This window comes from Columba livia, chromosome 6 (genome assembly GCF_036013475.1).
Source record: "Columba livia isolate bColLiv1 breed racing homer chromosome 6, bColLiv1.pat.W.v2, whole genome shotgun sequence".
NCBI lineage: Eukaryota > Metazoa > Chordata > Aves > Columbiformes > Columbidae > Columba > Columba livia.
The window spans coordinates 7,905,193-7,926,310 of record NC_088607.1 but is presented as its reverse complement, the minus strand read 5'-3'; the positions used below and the strand labels follow the sequence as shown (position 1 = coordinate 7,926,310).

Below are 21,118 nucleotides of genomic sequence, written 5' to 3'. Positions count from 1 at the left end.
ATCACTCCATGTACAAGGATTACAGTCACTCTCGTGCAGCTGCCTGACCAGGTGATTATGACAGCACCCATCCTGTAGATAGCAGTGCAGTGACTTGAGGTCTTGCCCAGGAACTGAAAGACCTGGGTTTTGACACAGTTGTGCCCCACAACCTTCAGAGCACAGAAAAGAACCTGGGATTTACATGATGGACAAGTCACAAAGCCATTACAGATAAAAAGATGAATGATGTGATTATCAGCATCCTATCATTCTCCTCCTGACACAATTTTGAATGAAAGCGCCGACGGTTTCTCTGCTCTAAGTGGATCACGATATTGTCAGCAGATGTCAGTTATATTCAGAGTGTGCCAACTGATGAGAAAGCTTGGTACAGAGAGACCTCATCTGTGAATCCCACATGGCCTAAGATGATGTAGATTAATAAAAATGGTAATGGGCAGACAGAGCTTGAATAACTTCACTAGAAAAAGATAATAAATTCTCAGACACTTATATTCTCCCTAAGTTGTAACAAAATTTTTTGTTACCCTACCCCCCATTTTAAAAGAAGCTGGCCTATTCTCTGTAAAAAACATTAAATGAAAATGTACAAGATTTTGCTTCACAGGGCACGCACGTCAGACAGATAACAAACAGATAGCTGGTGACTTCCAGAGGGTGACACAGAGCAGTGAAATTAAGCTACTGTTCTGAACTTCCCTGCGGAGGAGGCTTAGCCCATTGCCTGCAACAGGAGCTTACAACAACCAGCTAATTCACCTAAGAGTTTCATGTTGACTGTTGTGAATGTCACATAAAATAACCCCTCTGAGGGCTGAAGTGCCCTCATTTTGGTTTTCTACAAATCCATAACAAAACTTTAAGAGGTGAAAATTTTGATAAATTAGTTGTGACAAGAGACAAGAAAAGGCAACATTTGTTACATCCAGCAATAAGGGTATCATTCTTACAAAGGTTCTCACTCACCCACATGAAGCCTATAATTAGACACCATGTGGGCAGGTCCGCACCCACCGTCGTGGGACTGATTCCAAGAGAAAAGAGCCGGTAGCAACCAGGATTTGACAGGGAGCTGATCTGAACGGAGCTCACAAAGCAACAGCCCCTTCTGCATTCAGAGTGGTAAGTGGCTGAAAACTTGGTTGAGTTTTTGGGCAAGTGTCCTTATTAACTGCTGGTTGGGGCTGAAGGTCTGTAAGGACTCCTGATTAAAACAAGATAGGCTTGGTCTGAGTCAACAGGCAGAAAGCGAACAGCAGGTCTCAGAGTGATCCTGAGGAGACTCTGGCAGGAGCTACAAGGCTTGAAACTGTTCAATTCCAGGAAATCCCATTAGGAGATGAGAATTTCTGGGTTGTGATAATGTGATGCAGCTAGGAAAACAGGGTGGATTCAGTGAGGTTAAAGTAATTTAAGACTGAATACATCCCTGTGTTTACAAAGGAAGTAAATAATGACAGCATGTGCACATGGAATCTGGATTTTTTTTTTAAAAAAAAAAAAAAATGGAGAAAATGCATGAGAAGACAAATAACTGATATGTAAAAGAAGGATAAATTAGGCTACAAAATTAAGTATTATTAGTGGTACTGCAAATTTAAATGGAGAATATGTTAGGAAGAATTACAGAGCTGTTATAGGGAAGAATGTGTCAAATGAGATGTATTTTGGTAGACTACAATATACAGAGAAACTTGAACCAGTTATCAGCAAGGGTTATTCTGCACTTCAGAAATGGCAAAAGGAATATAGTGTTGGTCTTAGAGTTGACTACATTTGACAGTATCCTAATCTTGAAGAGGAACAGTGAAGGTCCTCCTGGAAGGACAAACAAGTGGCCAGACAGAGGCTGCAGGTCAGCTGAAGGCTCCCTCGTTAGCCCAGAATTGGCACAGTCACCTCCCAAAACTGAACCACATTTGTTGGCTTTTTATGATGCTTGTAGTCAGATTAAATGATAATTGTCCCCATAAACATAAATGTAAATTTATTAATACCTGTGTAGGGTCAAGCTGAGAATCATATTACTTCAGAAGCCAGAGCAGACACTGCACAAAGTCCTGAAGTGGGAAGCCAAAAACTTGATACTTAATAGATTTTCTTCACAATTTTTTCAATTGTTCACCACCTCTAAGCAACTGACCTAAATACCTTAAAAGCCCAAATTTTACTGCATCCTCCAATGACAAATATATGCACAACTCTGCATACTTACTAACATTTATTGGAGCGCTTCCCACATTAAACACCTAAAGAAAATAATTTACATCACTAATCTGAGTCATTACTTCAGGTTAATGCCCTAGTTCACTGTCTCCCATTCAGTTTAAGAGGTCAGTAGATGCTCAGAAAATTCAATTACCCAGACCAGACAATATATGTGAGTCCTGCCTTGCCTTGGTAATTAATTCTTATTGGGTGGTTTGGAGAAGAAAACCTGCGAAAGGTTCAGGACATCTTTGCTTCACTACAAAACTGATTTATCTAATATTAAATTTATGGGTTTCAGAGCTATTCCAGATCAGTTTTCTCCTGGAAAAAAATGTACCTAAAAGCTGCTGAACTAGCAGGAAAGGACACGGGCTAATGCCAAGACGCTCTTTTATTATTATTACTCATTTGTACTGAAGAAGTGCCAAAGAGCCTTCATCTGTTATCAGCACCTTACTGTGGGTTATTTATGGGGAGAAGCTGGAGATGAGATTAAGTCATTTATCAGTTATGCCAACTACTCTGCTACTTGAATTAGCACACCATATCAGCAGCACTTTGTCCAGTACTGGGCTGCCAATTTTCAGTATTCGATTGTCCAGACAAAAGTTGTGTCTAAGCTACTGAATGGGGATTTTCCCTGGAAAATATGGTTTTATTTGTATATGTGTGAAGAATGGGCTGGACAACCTCTACAAAATTACATTCAAAGAAAACAAACAAAACAATTATAAGGTACTTTCAGGTATTTGCTTATTGGTAAATATGTATGTGATCCCCTTTATGAGGCCTAAGGATATTATTGCAATATTTTTACCTTAGTTTCTTCTACAATTTTGGTTAATGTTACGATGCTTGAGTGTGCAATCACCAAGTGTTCTCTAAATGCCTCAGGCTCAAAGCAATGCAAGAACTTGCTGACGGAACAGGTAACTGAATCTTTAACTTCTATACCCAAGGCTTATACGCTTAATTCTAAATGGTTTCTTCCCCTTTGTGTTGCCTTTACACTGTTAACCAGGGCTGTGTCAAACTACTGAAAAATATGAAAGGCTAAAATAAAACACTGGAAAGACAGAACTGACAAAAATATTGTCAGTTTAAGGACAGTGCCAATACAGGCAATATAGGAAGTATGGAGTGGTAAAGCAAGAAAAGATGGAAAAAATATCCCACAAATGGTGGAGGTGGGGGTGGAAAAGACTCGAGAAGATAAAGAACTAAATGTCAATATAGAAGGGAAAGGGAGATGTGAGAACTGGAAAGACAACAAAAGACTGAGACAGAAGATGCCATGCTCAGCTCTGGCAACAGATGAAAATGAGCTAGGACTGGGGATTGCTTCTGCAGAATGCTCTGTTCCTGCTCTACCACTGCTCATTTGGAACATAATGACATTAGCATTCCCCACCTTGGCACAGGTTGCTGAGGTGGCCCTTTAACTTCCCGTTTGGCCTCTTTGCAACACAGGATGAAGAAGTGGAAGGCACCATCTAGGTCAGTGAGCCTCATCCATTCCACTTCTCACAGTCACATTAAAACACGATAAAACTACATATTAAAACTAGTGGTGTTTTTTATCCTGTGACTCCAGCTGGGCAGCTATTTCAGGACAACACACTAGACTTCAGTTTTTTCAAGGCTAGTTCTTGTTCTACCAAGTTCTATCACTTCTCCTCTTCTGGTCTCAGTTACACAGAGTGTTTCAAAAAGATGGACCCAGTTTCAAAGCAATTGCAGAACACAATTTGGTCCATCTTTTTGAAACACCCTGTATTTACTTCATACTCCAAGGCTAAAAAGTCCTCTCTTCACTTCTTTGTCTTCACTCCCCCTTCTCCATCCTTATGATGATCCAAGAATCACCTTCTCCATTTCCTCAGTATCCCACTTCAACTGTGCATGTAGCACCAATGAAACCTCCATAGTCTTTAAATAATACCCCCACCTATATATTGCCTGCTATATATACTGAAAATACTATTCTTCCACCTTGAAATGTGGAAACAAAGACTAACAAGTTCCTTGACACTTCAGAAATCACTCATAATACATTAGCAAGCCTCCAAAGGCCTTTTCAGCTATTGCTTCCTCAGATGTTCACCTCCATTCTGTAGGCAGGATATGCAGAGTGACAGCATTTATTTCTTATTGCTTGGGAAAGAAATCTAACATTTATGACCTGTACTTTGTATTTACTAATCTCTTAGTCTAAATGTCAGTATTTTTTCAGTATGTGCTCATTTCCAGCAAACAATACCAGTGTTGTAAGCTGGCACGCAGTGTGATACCAGGAACTGATTCCTCTGAAACCCTAATCAGTGATGATCCACTATGAGTAGTGAGTAACTATAGGGTCAAAAAAAGCTGAAAGAAAGACAATCACAGTTCGATCATGATATGATGCTATGATGCACAGTAGCAAGAGCTGTATTTGTAAATCCAGGAGTTGCCTTCTAGTTCTTTGCCGTTATAGTCTGAGATGAAATAATTACTCAATTTTTAATCTACTTAATCCATGCATAAAATTTTTAATCTATTTAACTGTTGCAATAGTGCACGTACATAATTTTAATTTCTTAACCAAAATATCAAGTAACAGAGCAGATCTTATCAAAATAGGAGTACAATGAGACTTACAATGTTGATCTTATAAGAGCGTCATGCTAGTTTGTCACATCATGTAACTAAATTCAATTACACAACTTAATCTTTTAACAGTTTTTCCACAATTTTCCTTTCATGACTGAGTACCCTGGGGAGAGTTTCATTATTCTTCCTCAGGCTGACACTGGACTGAAACTCCACAGGTCTGAAATTCCTCAGGTGATTCATCCTTCTTTTTTTTCTTACCTGTTAGCACATCAGTTTTCTTCAACTCTCTGGAATTTCCTTACTAATCAATAACAAAAAGATTGCAATAGTTTTTTTTAATAGTTGTGGGGTTTTTTTTAAGGATCTCACCTATAAGATACCAAAGTCCAATGATTTTAAGATATGTAGTTCCAGCAGCTATTCTACAGCAGATCTAGAATCATTGTCCGAACAAAGAATCAACATGATTTTTTTTCTGATGTGAACAACATAAGCTTGTTTTGGTAAATGCAGAAACAAAAAGTGTAAATGTTTCACTTCAGCTGCATCATTGTCTTTTGCTCCACTTTATGTAGTAATGGACCAAAACCATTGCATCTTTTTAGTTCTCTCATGCATGTAATATTCCTTCTTAATTCATGTCTTAATTCTACTGGCTATTACATACATGGTGGGATTATGTTTTCCTTATGAAATCTGTGTGGTTTCTAGCTATCAGTTCCCAGTTACCAATATTACCCTTTTGCATCCTCTTGTATGCTTCCAGTTTCTTTCACTTTGCCAAGTTGGCCTGTTGGTTTTTAATCTCTTTTCTATTATTTTTTTTCAGCATAAAGCTACCCAATCTTCATTAAGGAAAACAGTGGCTGTTTTGTATCCTGTTACTGCTCACCAGAGAAAGAGATAAGAAGGGTGATAAAAGAATGGTGGGTAAAATTCTTAAAAATTACATAATTTACATATCTGGGTTTACATTTAAAAAAATTAAACTGTTTACTGCAGTGAGGTTATTAGGTTAAAAATGCTAATAGTTAAAAACCCTGAGATCTGGGTTTGCTTCTCTTGAATAGACTGCGAGTACATGTTTGTGCACATGTCCTGAGCAGGGTGTAGGGGTACATGTGTGAGACTTAGAAATGCTCTGTTGACAGTCCTTATGCAGATTTTCTCGTAACTCACAAACCATTCACTAGTGGCCCATGAATCACAGGCTGAGCAAGAGTCCAGAAGGTGACTTGGTGGCTTATGGTAAAGGAAAAATACCGCTCCAGTGTAGGTTTTAAAAATAAAATTGCAGATATTGTTAGACTGACATCCTAATGTATTTTTTTTTCCCCCAAGCTGCACAGCAATTTAGAAATATTTAGTGCTGGTTTTGCTTCAGAAGTGCATGCCCTCCGTCCATGGAGTATAACAACTGAGCTCAGCGTTTAGCAGCTGTCCTGCCCACAATACTGGCAGGGCTGAGATCACATTCACAAACAAGTCATTCCAGTTCCTCTTGCTCAGCACTAAGCCTCTCAAATGCCCAGTGAAAGAATTTTCCCCCATCAAATAGTATGCTGCCTCAACTCTTTTTACAAATACATAATTAATCTATTTGCAATCTTCGTCATTCAGTGAACATAGACCAATATAGAAAACCTACCCACTAAAAAATTGTCTCCTACCCAAGCTACAACTCTTAATAACAGAATGAATTGACATTACACACACACAAAAATCTGAATTTTTTATGGCTTACCTAGCTATGCATTCATTTCTATTTTTTCATGGCTTACCTAGCTACACATTCATTTCTATTTTATGCCTTCAAAGGAAGAACCTCTGAAAGGAAACTACTGATCACTTATTTGGCAACAACCTCCCACGTTTTCTGAACTCATTACTCATTAGCTGCCGTTCAGATTTTGGGTCTGAAAAGAAATGATAGTGTCCTTCCTGCTGTAATATTCCCAACATGGACTATACAACTCCTGAGTATGAGAGCTCTCCATTAAACATCAACAAATCCCTCTGAGCTCTCCAATTCCATTGGTGAGCCACATCATCTGTGATTTTCCCACACTGTCATCAGGTTCTCATCATGATGATGGGTATTTCTTGACAGATATTCCAGCTGAACAGAGGTGCTCCTCTTGGCTAACAGGACTTCTCAGTTCCCATCTGTCACCAGCTGCTTAGAATAAACCCTGATCCTTTTCCACACTTCCTCTCCACTTCCCCTGAGCAACCAGTTTTCTTCTGTATTGACTTTATCAATGGATATATTAGAACTGGAAACAGAATTGTATTTCCAAGGAAATTTCGCAATTCCTCTCAGCTCTGCACTTTGCAACTCCAGCTCACAGCTCAGATATTCAGCCTTGCTCCTCTACCCTACCACATAAATAATGAGCTATTACCACACAGGAACCTCAGAGCTGGTTAGAGAGTGCTCAGAGACGCTCTCCACACTCTGACCTATCCCATTTGGCTTGGTTAGGAAATCACATCATTACAGCCAAGTAATCAAACTTCCATCAAAAAAAGCATATACGTGGATCACATATGCCGCTCATGTCTATCATTTGACATGCAACCTTCAAGGACAAATTCTTTGAAACTCTCAAATGTTTTTTTGTTTTGGTTTGGGTTTTTTTGTTTCTAAGAGCATTTGGTAGCATCCATGACCTTTGAAGTGTTGGTTTTCTAGATTTCTCACATCGTGAAATCTCTAAAAATATTCCTTGGAGAAAGCTTCCCACAAAGCAAGATTATACCTACTAAACTTACCACTTTTTTCTTTACTACTTCTAATAAGCTATCTCAGTGGCCAGGGGTGACAGGTTGAAAAGTTTGCTTTACATGAAAAGCAGTATGTGGAAAATGGGAGGCAGATGCCATAACACCTAGAAAAAGAGGAAATTGAGAACAGCAAATGAGGCAAATGAGGAGAACGGTGAAATACATGGAATCCCTTCCATGGAAAAGCCAAATGAGGAAAGGAATCTAAACAAAAGTCAGGGATAAGAAGGTACAGAAATGCAAAGAGCCCTGAGTAAAAGCAGCACAAACAGCCTGAAGTTTCTGTCAAGCATGCAGGCTTTACCACGTTACAGGTATCGTTGTCTTTGTTGAACAACACTTCATGCCCGCCTCCTCATACTGGCAAAAGTCAGGACCTCACGATCAAATTCACTCCCTCAGCCACATTCATGCAGTATTGGCTGTGCAAGAAACATGATGAACAGCAAAACTGAGCTGAGGGGAAGGTTCAGCTCCCTCGTCCTGCTGCAACACTCCTCCCAACGCGGTCCAGGATGCTGCTGGCTGCCTTTGCTGGAAGGGCATGTTGCTGGCTTACGGTCCCTTGGTGTGTCTTTGTATTATGTTCTTTTAAAAAGGACAAATCGCTCTAAATGAATGCTCTAAATGCTTAACCTGTATATTCAATTTGTTTTAGGTGGTTGGAATATGGATTATTGCACTTCATCTCCTTGGCACAGTAGCAGGTGAGACAACACCTATAAGAACTACCACTAGAAGGTGAATTCAGACAAAATAATACATAGATGATGATTGGTATTTTCCTTTATATTGAAGCTGTGGTATGATTTGCACGTTATTGTATGACAATGTCTATTATTGTGGATAGAACTAATGCTAAAAGGATCCCCCATGTTAAAATTTTATTATTAAGAATACAAGAGGCATAGGTCTATGGTGAAAAATCACAGAGGAATTCAGTCATGTGTCCTACTTCTATCAAGCACAAGCTGCCTTTACATGACTACTGTATACAAAAAACCACTCAGCAACAGCGTGCTTAACACAACAGACAGTGCTAAAACACGGAAGTTGAGTGTAAGTGAGCAGGAGACCTGTTTGATCTAGAAAAGGCTACTTTATTGAAAAAAATTATCATTTAACTCACAGTACAAGGTTACGACATAGATATCTTTCATTCCTATGGGCAGAGACACGATGTTCTGGAGGAAGAAGTACGCAGAAGCAATTCTAACGAGCACTTAAAACATTTGGTTTTTTTAATGAAATTGAATTAACCCTTTGCAACCCTATAAAATGGTGTCAAAACAGTGTCTGAGTCTTTACCTGGTTTATCCTCAAATTATTTAGCTCCCCTTTATTACCTGTTTCAGGCAATATCCATAAAGCAAATAAGAATGAATCTCAGTTTCAAAATTAATCATAAAATGAAATCCTTACTTTTCTGCTCTTCGTAATATGCTTGACGATGTATTTGAGACTACAACAAGGGAGTCTGACACATAAACAAGTTGTTTTTTCTACTCTAGGTGAAGAGGTTTGCTACGCCAGGATTGGCTGTTTTTCAGATGGTCCACCCTGGTCTGGGGTACCAGGGAGACATCTGACAGGTTTGCCTGACCCACCAGAAAAAATGAACATCAGCTTCTCTCTCTACACCAGAGAAACGGGAAATAACTCACAGGTGACGTTTATTTTTAAAATCAAGAACTAAATCTACAAATGTTTGTTGTCCTATTAAAAAATCTACCTCAGGCAAACAAGTCAGAATAAGAAGATGTTTTGACAGTACAGTGGAAAGTGAATGAACTGTAGGACACAACAGCTTTCCTGGCATTTTCCTGTGCAAGGGTATGGGTTATGGCAGACTACCTTTTGCATGCAGTTTAGGTCTCTGAGGAAACCTGAAGACTTGTTCAAATAAAAAGCCTTGTGAGTATTCAGATAGTAGAACAATTACTGCCGTCTTAAAGGGAAGCTGAGCTAGGAAGGTATTGTGACTTTCAAAAATAAGAGCCTGAAGAAAATTGATTTTATGCAGTTTCCAAACCCACATTCCACCTTGACATCTGAATGATTTTACATTCTTACTTGTCCCTCTGCACTCTGAAAATAAGCCAGAACTACTCAAGTTGCTTATGCCCAGAAATACTGAGGAGAGTAATGCAGAGGAACCTGTGAGATCAGGAACTGGGTCCATACTACTTCAGCAAATGCTTATGAAGCTCCTAAGTCCCTTTCAGGCTCTCAAACCCAGCATCCCCTGAGCTGTACTGGGATGCTTAGGATTCCTCTGGCATGAGCTACAATGCCATCACTGCCATTGCTGGCATCATCGCTTTACAGCAACCCTGGTTGCCACGCTGACAATCCGACTCAGGCTCTCTAAGAAGGTTATACCTGTAATAACCTTTTACAATCTGCAGAGCAAGGTCATGTGAGCACACAAGATACATCCACCAGCAGGTTACACAACACCTCTGTTGTTGGTACAAGTCAAAACAAACCTTGCACTACTTCCCAGGCATTGAACTTAAATGTATCTGTGATCCTTCCACACCCGAACTACCTTGCTCACATCACAGACCCTATATTTGTCTGAAAACAAAGCAGACATTCAGATATTCTCAGAGAATAAGGAAAATACATAATTAAGCAGCTTACAGCAATGTGCGAAGATCAGCTTCACCCTTACTGTACTCAGTTCTTGCATGAAATTCTTTCAGCCTTGCTGGAGTAGCTAATGACAAAAAACAGGCACTGAAACATGATGTATCCAGAAAAAAAAATGCTTAGATGCAGAGTAACACGTTGAAGGCAAAGGTCAGGTCAGTAAAAGGGAAGCTGAACCAGTAGATGTGGAGCTGATGGGCTGTTCTCTGAAGGAACTCATCCAGCTCAAGCCAGCAGGCATCCTGCAACACAGTGGCCCTTTTAGGTTGTTTCATATTCTATGTGATGGTGGGAGGGGTGTCTTGCTGCATTAAGCAAAATAGATAGGAGCCGCAGAAACCACATGAGCACCACTTCGTTGGAAACCATAGTCGAACTGAGAAAGGTGGGATACAGGGGTTCCTGGGTTTCAAAAAAAAAATCACACTTTGTCCGTTCAAAGTAGTCCCTTGATTCCTACAGAGCAAATGACCTAGGTCAGGTTTTTTTAAATGTTTGAAAGTATGAATAAAGCTTTTCTTTCTTTTCTTTTTTTTTTTTTTTAAACCACACAGGTGATCTCAGCAATAAACCCCTCAACCATCAAGAACTCACATTTTTCGACACGTAGAAATACCTCTTTCATCATTCATGGATTTGGCAGCACTGGAAAAAAAGGCTGGGTGGTAGCAATGTGCTTGGTATGAGAGTATCCTCTGGTTTCCATCAGCAGTTGTATCTACAACCTGTCAGTATCCTTTAGGTGTTAATGTTCACCTTCCATTTTACACTTCATCAGGTAGCAACAGATATCAACCAAGAGTTGGTCAAAACGTTCCCACTCTGGAAGATGCAGCATAGTCAAGGCTTCTTGGTCATCTCTCAGATTATGCTTCTCTAGAGAGTTTCCACTCCCAAACTCTACAGATCAGATCAAAGCAACAAACCGCACGCAGATGACACCAGCATCAACACTGCTGTCAGAATATCTGATTAGACACACCAGTTCACTGTTTCTCCCATTAGGAGCAACTGAACCATCCTTCAGCCAATAATCCTTCCTGAGTAGTAAAGGTCAAGTCTCAGTCTACAAACAGTACTCTGATTCACCACTACTCAGGTCCTAAAAAGAAAAGAAGAAAATAAAAGCAACCCATAAATACAACAAAACAACGAACCATTTTTGTTTGATTACAGAGCGCAGTGAAGAAAGATTTCAAATATGAAACATGGAAACTACCACAAAAAACAATCCTGTGTCAGCGACAGGCTTGACTCTAATAGAGAAGCAAAATCTACTGTATTTTCTGCTTCTTCCACACTGGCAGGGAAGAGGACAAGCTAGAAAAAGGCCACCAGTGAATACTCAGTCACAGACTTGCAGCATTATTTTGTTCATACATCTATGGAAACTCTTAATCTAGAATATTAGGTTTCTAATTTTTTCCACTGAAAAGAAACAGCAATTCTATCTGCCACTCCACAGTGCAAAGTTATTGTGCCTACAGGAGAGAAGGGAGTCCAGGATTCAACACTATTGCTTCAAGCTTCTGTTCTCCTTGCCACTTACCTGCTTATCATAGATTAATTTTCATTTCCACTCCTTGTTATTTCTCAAACCTTGAGTGACCCTTAGTCACAGAAAGCTAAAACTGATCTCTGCAAGACTGTGACAAGTACCAAAGTGACCAATGCATTAGTTTTTTTGATGAAATAGAAACTTTCAGCTATATCCAACCTTTCCACTCTGATGTGACTTTATGAGTTCTAAAGGCACTTGGCAACTAAGTCTGCTTCTTATGCTAACCAGTTAAACTACCAGCATCCCTCAAGGGAACTCACGTAGTGCACACAGAAACTACTGTGCAGTTTTGTGGGTTTTCTAAATTATTTCAAATATGTAAATAAAGGAAAATATTTTTGTTGTCTTTTATAATTGATACTTCTTGGATGAATGGCTTGTTACATTCTGTTTTGTAAGCAGATGAATGTTGCAGTGTAGTATGGTCTACTTTTAAGAGCCCTGTTTAGTAAAGAATGAAAAATTCCATTACTGTATTATCTGTTAATGCTTATTCTGGTTTAAGTTGAATCTCAGCTACTTTGTTTCCTTAATTACTTTGCTTTATGTATTCCCACACCAGGTGTTACTGGAAGTGGAAAATACCAACTGCATTGCTGTTGACTGGAAAGATGGTGCAAAAGGCAGCTATGTCAGTGCAGTGAACAACATCCGCGTGATCGGGGCTGAGGTTGCTTATTTCATAAAAATTTTACAGGTAAATACCACAGCTTTACCACCTACAGTTACTAAGTGGATGTAGTGGGTTTATAACGCTGTTGCTTTGGTTTTGAATCCTGTCCAATATGGTCAGCCAGTGCTTCTGGAAGAGGTGTGCAGTGCATGCAGTTGAGACCCTGTTAATTATACTAATTGTGAACTCTGTAAGGACTTCTCACAGCCACAAAAGACGCAAATTAAGCTAATGTGGTCGGAGAGAGGTGCCAACTCATGATAGACCAGTAGGTGGCAACATTTCCATATGATGATACAGTCACTGGACATGAGGCAAGGCATATAAGTTCAGTGCTTTCCAGAGTTGTGCCAGAGTTACATACATGTGCTAGGACTAAATTAGCCTCTCAGTTTAGCACCACTGAGATGGGCAAGCTCACTCGATAATGTCATATTTGCTGTGGACAGACATGATGAATTACCCAGTTGCCTTCAAGTCATGAACTTCATATTCCTCAAGGCAAGTGTTCACATTTACACATGTAGCATAGAACTTGGTTGCAAAGTTTGAGTATCAGCTTTTCCCACTGACTTCAGAAAGACTCATACATACTTAGAACTGCAGAAAAATCAGAACCCTGCCTGGCTACAAACTTGATCCTGATCAGTAGGTGTTCATTGTAAGTGTTGCAAGAGAGAGTTCAAAGCCAAAGCTAAGTGCCAACTTCACAAGCGCTCAAATATCAAAGAACCACTTTGCCAGAATCCGCTGGGATACTAGCTCCTGTTTCCACTTAGGAGATTCATATTGAGCCTCACACATTTATTTTTGTACTTTCTTCTCTGTGTACAAATCTTGGATCACTTGAAGACGTGTTCAGTTTCCCATTGAGTGTCTGTTACTGCATCATTTGCAGTTGAGGTCTCTCTTTATTCTGTTACAAAAATGTATAAATGATCCTTAGACTTTCTGCTCTTTCCCTCAATTGGCAAATTTTCGGAGTTTGACATTAGGAAAAGTTAAGCTGTGCTGTAAACGGAAGTACTGCAGTAAAACACATTACAAAACAAAACAGTGTAAAAACCTCAAGCAATTAGCAACCAATCCTTGCTGTCTTTGGTCATTACAAAACTGTGGTTGGGACGTAGACTGCATGCAAGTGACATATGCCAAATAAATTCCATTCCCACCTTCAAAGCATGTGTGATATCTCAGCAGCACAGGTCTTGTAGAGGTGACACTTGGCAAAGAGGAGAATGAATGTCACCCCACCTAGGCTCGTCAGTGAAAATATTATTGAGTGGTACAATCACATTTTCTAAGAGACACATGGAGAACAGATGGGATTTAAAAGGGCTCCATAAGAGTAATTAAAGAAAAAATAGATCATATTGATGAAATATGAAATTAGGGCTTGATCCAATTGATAAAGAAGGTTAATATTTTGTCACCAAGGGTAATTGAATACAGTAACCATATGCCAACACTATGACAGTGAATCCATCATCACATTTAAATTCTAGATTGGATCATGTTCTATCAAGTCTTAGTGTGATTTAAACAATAATTAACTCAAGGAACTCTCACCCTGTTCACTATGCAGGAAGTCAGTTGAGATGTTCCCAAAGGCCATTAATGTAAGACACCCTCTTTGCTTGCTGTTTAAAGCCTGTGTTCTTGTCCCCCCCATCACCACCTTAATGATCAGGAAGAGTTCAGATACTCCTTTGGCAACATCCATATAATTGGCCACAGTCTGGGAGCACATGCTGCAGGAGAGGCGGGAAGAAGGATCCCAGGCATCAGACGGATAACAGGTAGGTTGTTCACCAAGGCACAGAGATAACACAGCACGTTTCTAAAGGCAAGAAACTTGCAACACACTGGTCTGTAGATTGGAATTAAGTTATTGGCAGAGCTGCAGACACCTTGCATGAGAGTAGGTAAACTTTATGCTTCTCAGAAACGAGTGTAATTATTACATCTTCTTTCTCTAGTTAGGTTGAAAACTCTTCTGTGGAAGACTTTAGTGAAAGGACAAACTTGTATGTTTGTAACATTACTGCTGTTCACTGGGTTACATCAAGCACTACAGAAAGACAAAGCAACTTATCAAGAATCGTAGGTTTTTCCTATTCATAATGCTTTACAGGCCAGTAATAAGCTAACAAGTAATAAAATGCCTCCTTCATAGTAATATGATGCTATTATATAGTCTATTGGAAAATACTTTATTTCTGTTGGAATAAGGTTGCAGAAAGGCTCACAAAACCATATTATTGCACATTTTTTCAGTTTAGCTTAATATTCACATCATTATTATTAAACATGCCTCATGCAATATAGAATGTCTGATGTTATTTCCGCAAAAGACATATTAATCTGTGCAACACTTCTCTCCCTCTCTCAACCAATAAATGTGGGGTTTTTTAGGCTTAGACCCTGCCGGGCCCTATTTTGAAGGTACTCCTCCTGAGGTGAGACTGGATCCTTCAGATGCAGATTTTGTCGATGTTATTCACAGTAATGCTGCTCACTTTCCTGCCTTCGGTATGTGTTCACATGTCAGTAAAATATCTGCAGGGATGGGCATGTCACTGAGACACTGACATCATCATGTGTGTATCACATCAGGGTTTGGAATCTATAACACCACTGGTCACCTGGACTTTTACCCAAATGGAGGAACTTTCATGCCTGGATGCACTGATTTAATCCCAGAGATGAAACTAAATGAATTGGAAGCTACCATTGCAGGTAAACATATATTCCCAACACATGTAGTACTTTGTTTTTGTTCAAACCTGAAAGTGAACTGTGAAAGCAACTGTCCATTCGGGAGACAATAGCAAAACAAAATTGGGGTTTTCCAATTTACTCGTAAGTAAGAAAAGGAAATAAGACACAATAAAAGGTTGGATCAGAACAGCCTGTTGTCGTGCCTCACCACCCTCATGGGGAAGGATTTCTTCCTCATATCTCACCTAAATTCACCCTCTTTCAGTTTAAAGCCATTACCCCTTGTCCTATCACTACATGCTGTTGTAGCAGCCTTCCGGTACCCAAAGGCTATTGGGAAGTGGCTTGTTATAAAGTCTCCCTAAACCCTCCTCCAGGCTAAACAAGCCCAACTCTTTCAACCTGTCCTCATCAGAGGCCTAAGCTTTGTTCTGTAATTTGAAACTGGACCTGCAGAACACAAAAAGGCAGGGAGCCTGCAAATCTAACACCCCAACAGCCCCAGCAGGAAGCTTTCTAGGCTGAGATAGGCCAGTGTCATGACCACACATGTTGTATGACACCACCACCTTTGTTTTCTTGCCAATGCTGCAAAGAGCATCTGACACTTTTAAGGCATGAATTAGGCAAAAGCTCTCAGTATTTCCAGGGAATGTACATGGCTCACCTCTCCACCTGAGACTTCCCCCTCTTTGCAGGCTTTAGAGAGGTTGACAGAAGGCTGGTGGATCCTCTTTGCTCTGTTAAGCCTTTTAAAACTGTAATTAATGTCATCTTGCCAGGACATCTCATATATATATACATACATATGGCTGTCTTCTTATAAGGGACTATTATGCCATAGCAGACTTCTCCATCTCACTTTAAATCTTGGGGTGACCGACACACAGTTCTCCAGATAAAACAGTAAATTCTACTGGAACTAGAAATGGGGAAATTCAGATGAAAAATTATTATAAGACCTTATTGCTGTTCCATGCCTCAGCCGTTTCCGTGGTGAGGCAAGCACAACTCCTATATATGATAACAGGAGGTTGTTTCACAGATGCTCATAAACTTTCTTCCAGCAGACGCTACAGTCATTGGGGGGTGCCATCACTCACGCAGCCATGAGTTTTATTGTCAAAGTATCCTCCATCCCACCGGATACCTTGGATATCTCTGTGAATCATACGAATTCTTTAAGGCAGTAAGTATATCAGCCCAGGAATTGTGAGCTCTAAAGAAAATAATCCAAGTCTCTACACTCATGGTAGGTCCTGCTATGTGCACAGAGCACTTGGATGCTGGTGGCTGGGCTCTCATGGTGTGGTTTGGTAGGAGGATGCACATGGTGAGGCACAGTGGTTCCATCAGCTATTCTGCTCTGGAAAATGAATTCTGAAGCACAGGTAATATCACCAAATAGGATGAAAAACCAACCAAAACAACAACAAAACCCCCAACAACAACAACCACCCACCACCACACACCTCATAAAATCTCAGCCTAAATCTTTATGCAAAGAGCACATAAGTTAGATGTATCTACACTACTAATTACTGGCTGAAGAGACATTTGGAGTCTCCAAAATCATTGACTCTAATTTAGACTGGGCACTGATTAAGGCACCTAATTGAATGCACTGATGAATTATGTTCCTTTTTTTCCCCTCCATATTGCATTGCAAAGTGGATACAGGCAAGTTCCCTTCCACTCAGAGGGTAAAATGGGCTTACATTTTGTCCTAGACGCAAGCCAAAATATACTTGAACTAGGGAGTTTCAGGCCATCATCCAAACAGATATCAAACCTGCTCATTCCACACCTGCTTGGTACGTATGGGTGCAGGAGCCGTTCTCAGAAACAAGTTTATCGGGATTTGGTGGTAGATATGACAACATACAGCTTCGCAAGATCAAGACAACATCTTGAGCCTTCATTTTGTTGGAGCTAGGATGAAAAAAAAATTCTCCCCATTAACTGATGATCTTATTTTCCCTAGGGACACTGCTTCCCATGTTCCCAGGAGAGATGTCCAATGATGGGGTACTATGCCGACAGATTCCCAGATAGATTGAAGATGGTAAACCAAAAGTATTTTTTAAATACAGCAGCAAACCCACCTTTTACTAGTAAGTGGGGGAGGCTTGTTGCAGTCAATCATATGTTTGAAAAGTGATTGCCTTTACGCGATTTACAGCCATGCATTGCCATTGCTTCTATTAATAACGGCTAACATCTCTGACCAAAAATTCTAAATTTGTTATCAAAACTCAGGCTTACTGCATCTTTCATTTGCTAAGATGAATGAATACCAGTTAGGAAACAAACAAACAAACAAACTTTCTAGTGTACTAGCATATTTTGATCTCTCATACCAATGACAATCTAGTTTTATTTTGCTTTTCTTTATGCAGCTTGGAGACAAAAAGTATTTATTAAACTGTCTGGTGTAAAGAAAACAAGGGGGAGCATATATCTAGCTTTCCATGACACAGAGGGCAACACAAAGGAATATGAAATTGCCAGGTAAGAGAAACTAATATTTCCCTACAGCATTTAATGCTGCTAACCTTAATCTTCACATTTTCCACATATTTAGGTGGTACAAACGCTTATTCTTTGTTGCAGACATTCCACTTAATGTCAGATATGAAAAAAGTTATCACATAGATAAGATCCATGAGGGGAGATGGATGTTTATGAAAAAGAAATGAAAGTAACTTCCTTTTTATGAGTTCTGCGTTTCTCTGAGTTACTCTTCACAAAATAAACATACACCTCTGGAATGCATGTATTTCATACAGCTCTTAGCCATTTAATATCCGCATTAGCACAACTGCTTGCACACTAGCACAGCAACACACGTCACATACTCCACATGCTGACAAGTCTCCCTGTTCTGACGATGACTTGCTGTATGATCTCATGCAAGGCAATCCTGTGCCTGAGCTTATCAAATTTGCAAAGTAGATACTTGTCTTCCTCCTTAGGATATATTAAAAGCCATCACTACTATATAAACGGCACATTTATAGGGTCTGGCCCAGTGGGCTTCATTCTCAGCTCGTCGTCTCCAGTTGTCTATCAAAGTAGCAGCTCCCACTGTCTTCTGTACCTGCTCTGAAACAGGTGCTTCCATGTCTTCTCCCACCATCCTCCATGCATGGGCAAACCAAAGCCCCATAGAAGTTCCCAGCTCATCTGTAAAATCCTTCTCAATAGCGTCACCTGGAGATCTCCTGGCAGCGATACCTGCAAAACTCCGCACTCTTGGGCACTGTAGGCAGGCCCAGCCTCCCCCTTACCTCCTGGTGGTCTCCTGCCACAGGCACACTTGAAGTTTTTAGTCTAGTTTTTCACCCTCTCCCCATTAAGAACACCCCAGAGTCCTGGTCCAGTGTCCTCTGCTTTTGCAAAGCACAGCTAATGTGCAAATTTCTGTTGTAACAAAGGGAAAACCCCCAAACCTGCGAACAACATGATTTAGCTCAGTAACCTCTAAACATTTAGCACTGATGTCTTCACTTTATTTGCAGTGGAGTCCTTTCTCAAGATCAAGTTTACACAAAATACCTTGATGTTGAAGTTAACCCAAAAAATACTAATAAGATCGATTTTTTCTGGAATAAAACTGTATATACTCTGCTCTGGGCAAGGCTGGGAGCAGAAACAGTCAATATAATTCATGGAGAAGATGGACATATGTAAGTATACCCCTTTTACAGGTCAGAAGGGATGGGAAAGCAGTGCAGAAACTCTGGAAGACAGGATTAAAAAAATGGTCATGAAAATAGGAGGTACGGTTTGCAATCAACAATGTGAATTGCCATAATTACAAGGACAAGACATTATGCCTTGGGACACATGTTTGAATACAAAGAAGGGAATAACTCTGGAAAAGAATAGAACAGTAAATAATTTGGGGTGTGTACCATGCCACAGCAAAACAACTACAAACCAAGATAAAGCAAGTCTCATTCCCAGATGCATTACCAGGACTATTGTATAGAAGATCCAGGGAATAACTATTCTTATCTGAATAACTGGGGTGAGACTGTAACCAGAAGTGGTGTCATTTTTGAGTTTGGAGAGTATAATTCAGGAACAATGCATACAGCCTGAAGTCCACAAAAACAGCAGAAAATATTTAGAAGGGATCACAGCCAACTACTCCACATATCCACTGGGTTTAAGTCAAGGTTTAATTGATGTATTTTACAACAGCAGAAATATTGCTTAGCTATTAGAAAAGAAAATTCCTTATAGTTTGGCATTGTTATGGATTATTTAGAGAAGATGGTGAAATCCCTTTCAGGGTGAGGTCCTAGAGCTCTGCAGTTGTGAATCTAAAGCTTACTTGAGTTCATGTATTAAAACTCAAGTTTTACAGCTGGTCCCCGAGAAAGAGAAATTCACCTTGTTGCTGCTAACATGCAGGTGCTAATACTCTATACAGCAGGCTTTTAGGAAGGCTTAAGTGGCATTACGGATCGAATTAACAACCTCCAAGGTGACAGCTGACAATCTTTCATTTTTCTTTGGGGAAAAAAAAATAAACAAATCTTGATTCAAGGTTTCTTTTTCTTCCCAGGTCAACTTTCTGTGGCCGTGGGACTGTCACATATGGAGTTCCCCAGTTACTTACACCTTGCTAGAGGTCACCAAATACAACTGTCCTGTACACAGCAGCTGAGCAAACCATCAGTCCTGTGCATGGGAATGTTGGTACACAAAGTTATTAAAGCAAAACTCAAACTGCCTGTTGCTTCCTTTATTTTTTCAATTATTTGCAAACACACTTGTCCATGTTTTCCATGTTTGAACCAAATGTATTGTGCTTGTAACTATAGAAACAATTTTGAAAATCACATGTGGTAACATCCATTTATAACACTGCACAGTCTTACTCTACCAGTGCCTCGAGAACAGCGGGTAAGAACCGTTTTCCACCACATGGATACTTCGCCAAATTTTCTGTCTGTCAAACATTCTCAAAGTGGCACATTATGTCCACACATTGCTGGGAATGGTCCCAAAAGCCTTTTTTCCACAGCCTAGGCTATTGCTAAAAACTTTCCAAGCCCACACAAGAGCACTGCCCTCAGAAGATGCTGTAGGATGAGGCAGGAACGGGACAAGAACAGGGTATTTCTTCAGGAGGTCAGCACAGCCCTTTGTATACTGCACATTAGAGAAGCAACAGGCAAAGCCAAACCTCAAGTGTTCCCCACTTCAGAACCAACTAAAAGGCTAAATCACAGCACTTGCCTATTGCATAATTTCAAGCACATACCTTTGCTGCGGCTGCTGACAATCCTGGAGAGAGACTCTGACTTGGAATAACTCCAGGCTTTGCAAAACCTGGAATTAACTATTTCACAATAAAACAAACACTACAGCTCTGCAAAGCATGGCACAAATGAGCCACCTAAAGTTTTAAATGACCAAGGCAGTGGATATTTTTCTATGTATAAAAAACAAACTATAAGTTAATGAACAGGATGAAAGAGTTAGTAATTTATTCACTCGTATCTCCCCATGTTTGATAAATGATGTATAAGCACTTGGGCAGATGAACTTCTAAGAATTAGAAGCAGAAATACAATATTAAGAACATATTTATAATGAACATAAATAGATAAATGAAATATTTTTACAAGAGAATAACATTCAGTGTCAAATGCTTGACTAAACACTAACCAAGCCTGTATGAAATTAGAAGCATAATTAAACACAAGTCTGAGGTTCAGCCAAGAGAGATCTGCAATCCTGAGTACTGCAGGTCCCCCCAGGGACTTGACAGGTGGCCAGAGAAGTATGAACAATGCTGGGAAGCATCATGCCACATCCCAGGAGAGAGCCACAGCATCCTGCAGCATGGGAAATCCAGTCCTCACCTCTGTCTGCTTCCTATTCCAGACTACAGC

At 39.9% G+C, this 21,118-nt stretch overlaps 1 protein-coding gene across 4 annotated transcripts; it reads left to right on the top strand.

Moving 5' to 3' along the window:
* The first annotated feature begins 1,007 nt into the window (after positions 1-1,007).
* On the top strand, positions 1,008-19,950 carry LOC102085991 (pancreatic lipase-related protein 2). 4 transcript variants are annotated; one of them, XM_065066920.1, is made up of 15 exons: positions 1,013-1,125; positions 4,936-5,040; positions 5,639-5,735; positions 8,255-8,303; positions 9,108-9,262; positions 10,806-10,931; positions 12,375-12,509; positions 14,176-14,284; positions 14,901-15,017; positions 15,102-15,224; positions 16,277-16,395; positions 17,191-17,320; positions 17,606-17,717; positions 18,728-18,895; positions 19,783-19,950. In XM_065066920.1, exons 3-15 carry the CDS (start codon positions 5,733-5,735, stop codon positions 19,844-19,846), a joined length of 1,410 nt encoding a protein of 469 aa, XP_064922992.1. In that variant the 5' UTR covers positions 1,013-1,125; positions 4,936-5,040; positions 5,639-5,732; the 3' UTR covers positions 19,847-19,950. The 4 variants fall into 4 exon arrangements, with proteins under 4 accessions (XP_064922990.1, XP_064922992.1, XP_064922989.1 ...); XM_065066917.1 differs by having other exon boundaries at positions 16,274-16,395; XM_065066919.1 differs by having other exon boundaries at positions 1,047-1,125; positions 4,966-5,040; positions 16,274-16,395.
* The last annotated feature ends 1,168 nt before the right edge of the window (positions 19,951-21,118 follow it).

What these genes read in the sequence shown, in the direction of transcription:
- LOC102085991 (XM_065066918.1), top strand. An exon ending in TGCTCACTTTCCTGCCTTCG is followed by an intron (nt 15,018 to 15,101) that starts GTATGTGTTCAC and finishes GTATCACATCAG; the next exon opens with GGTTTGGAATCTATAACACC. An exon ending in AAGGAATATGAAATTGCCAG is followed by an intron (nt 17,718 to 18,727) that starts GTAAGAGAAACT and finishes CTTTATTTGCAG; the next exon opens with TGGAGTCCTTTCTCAAGATC.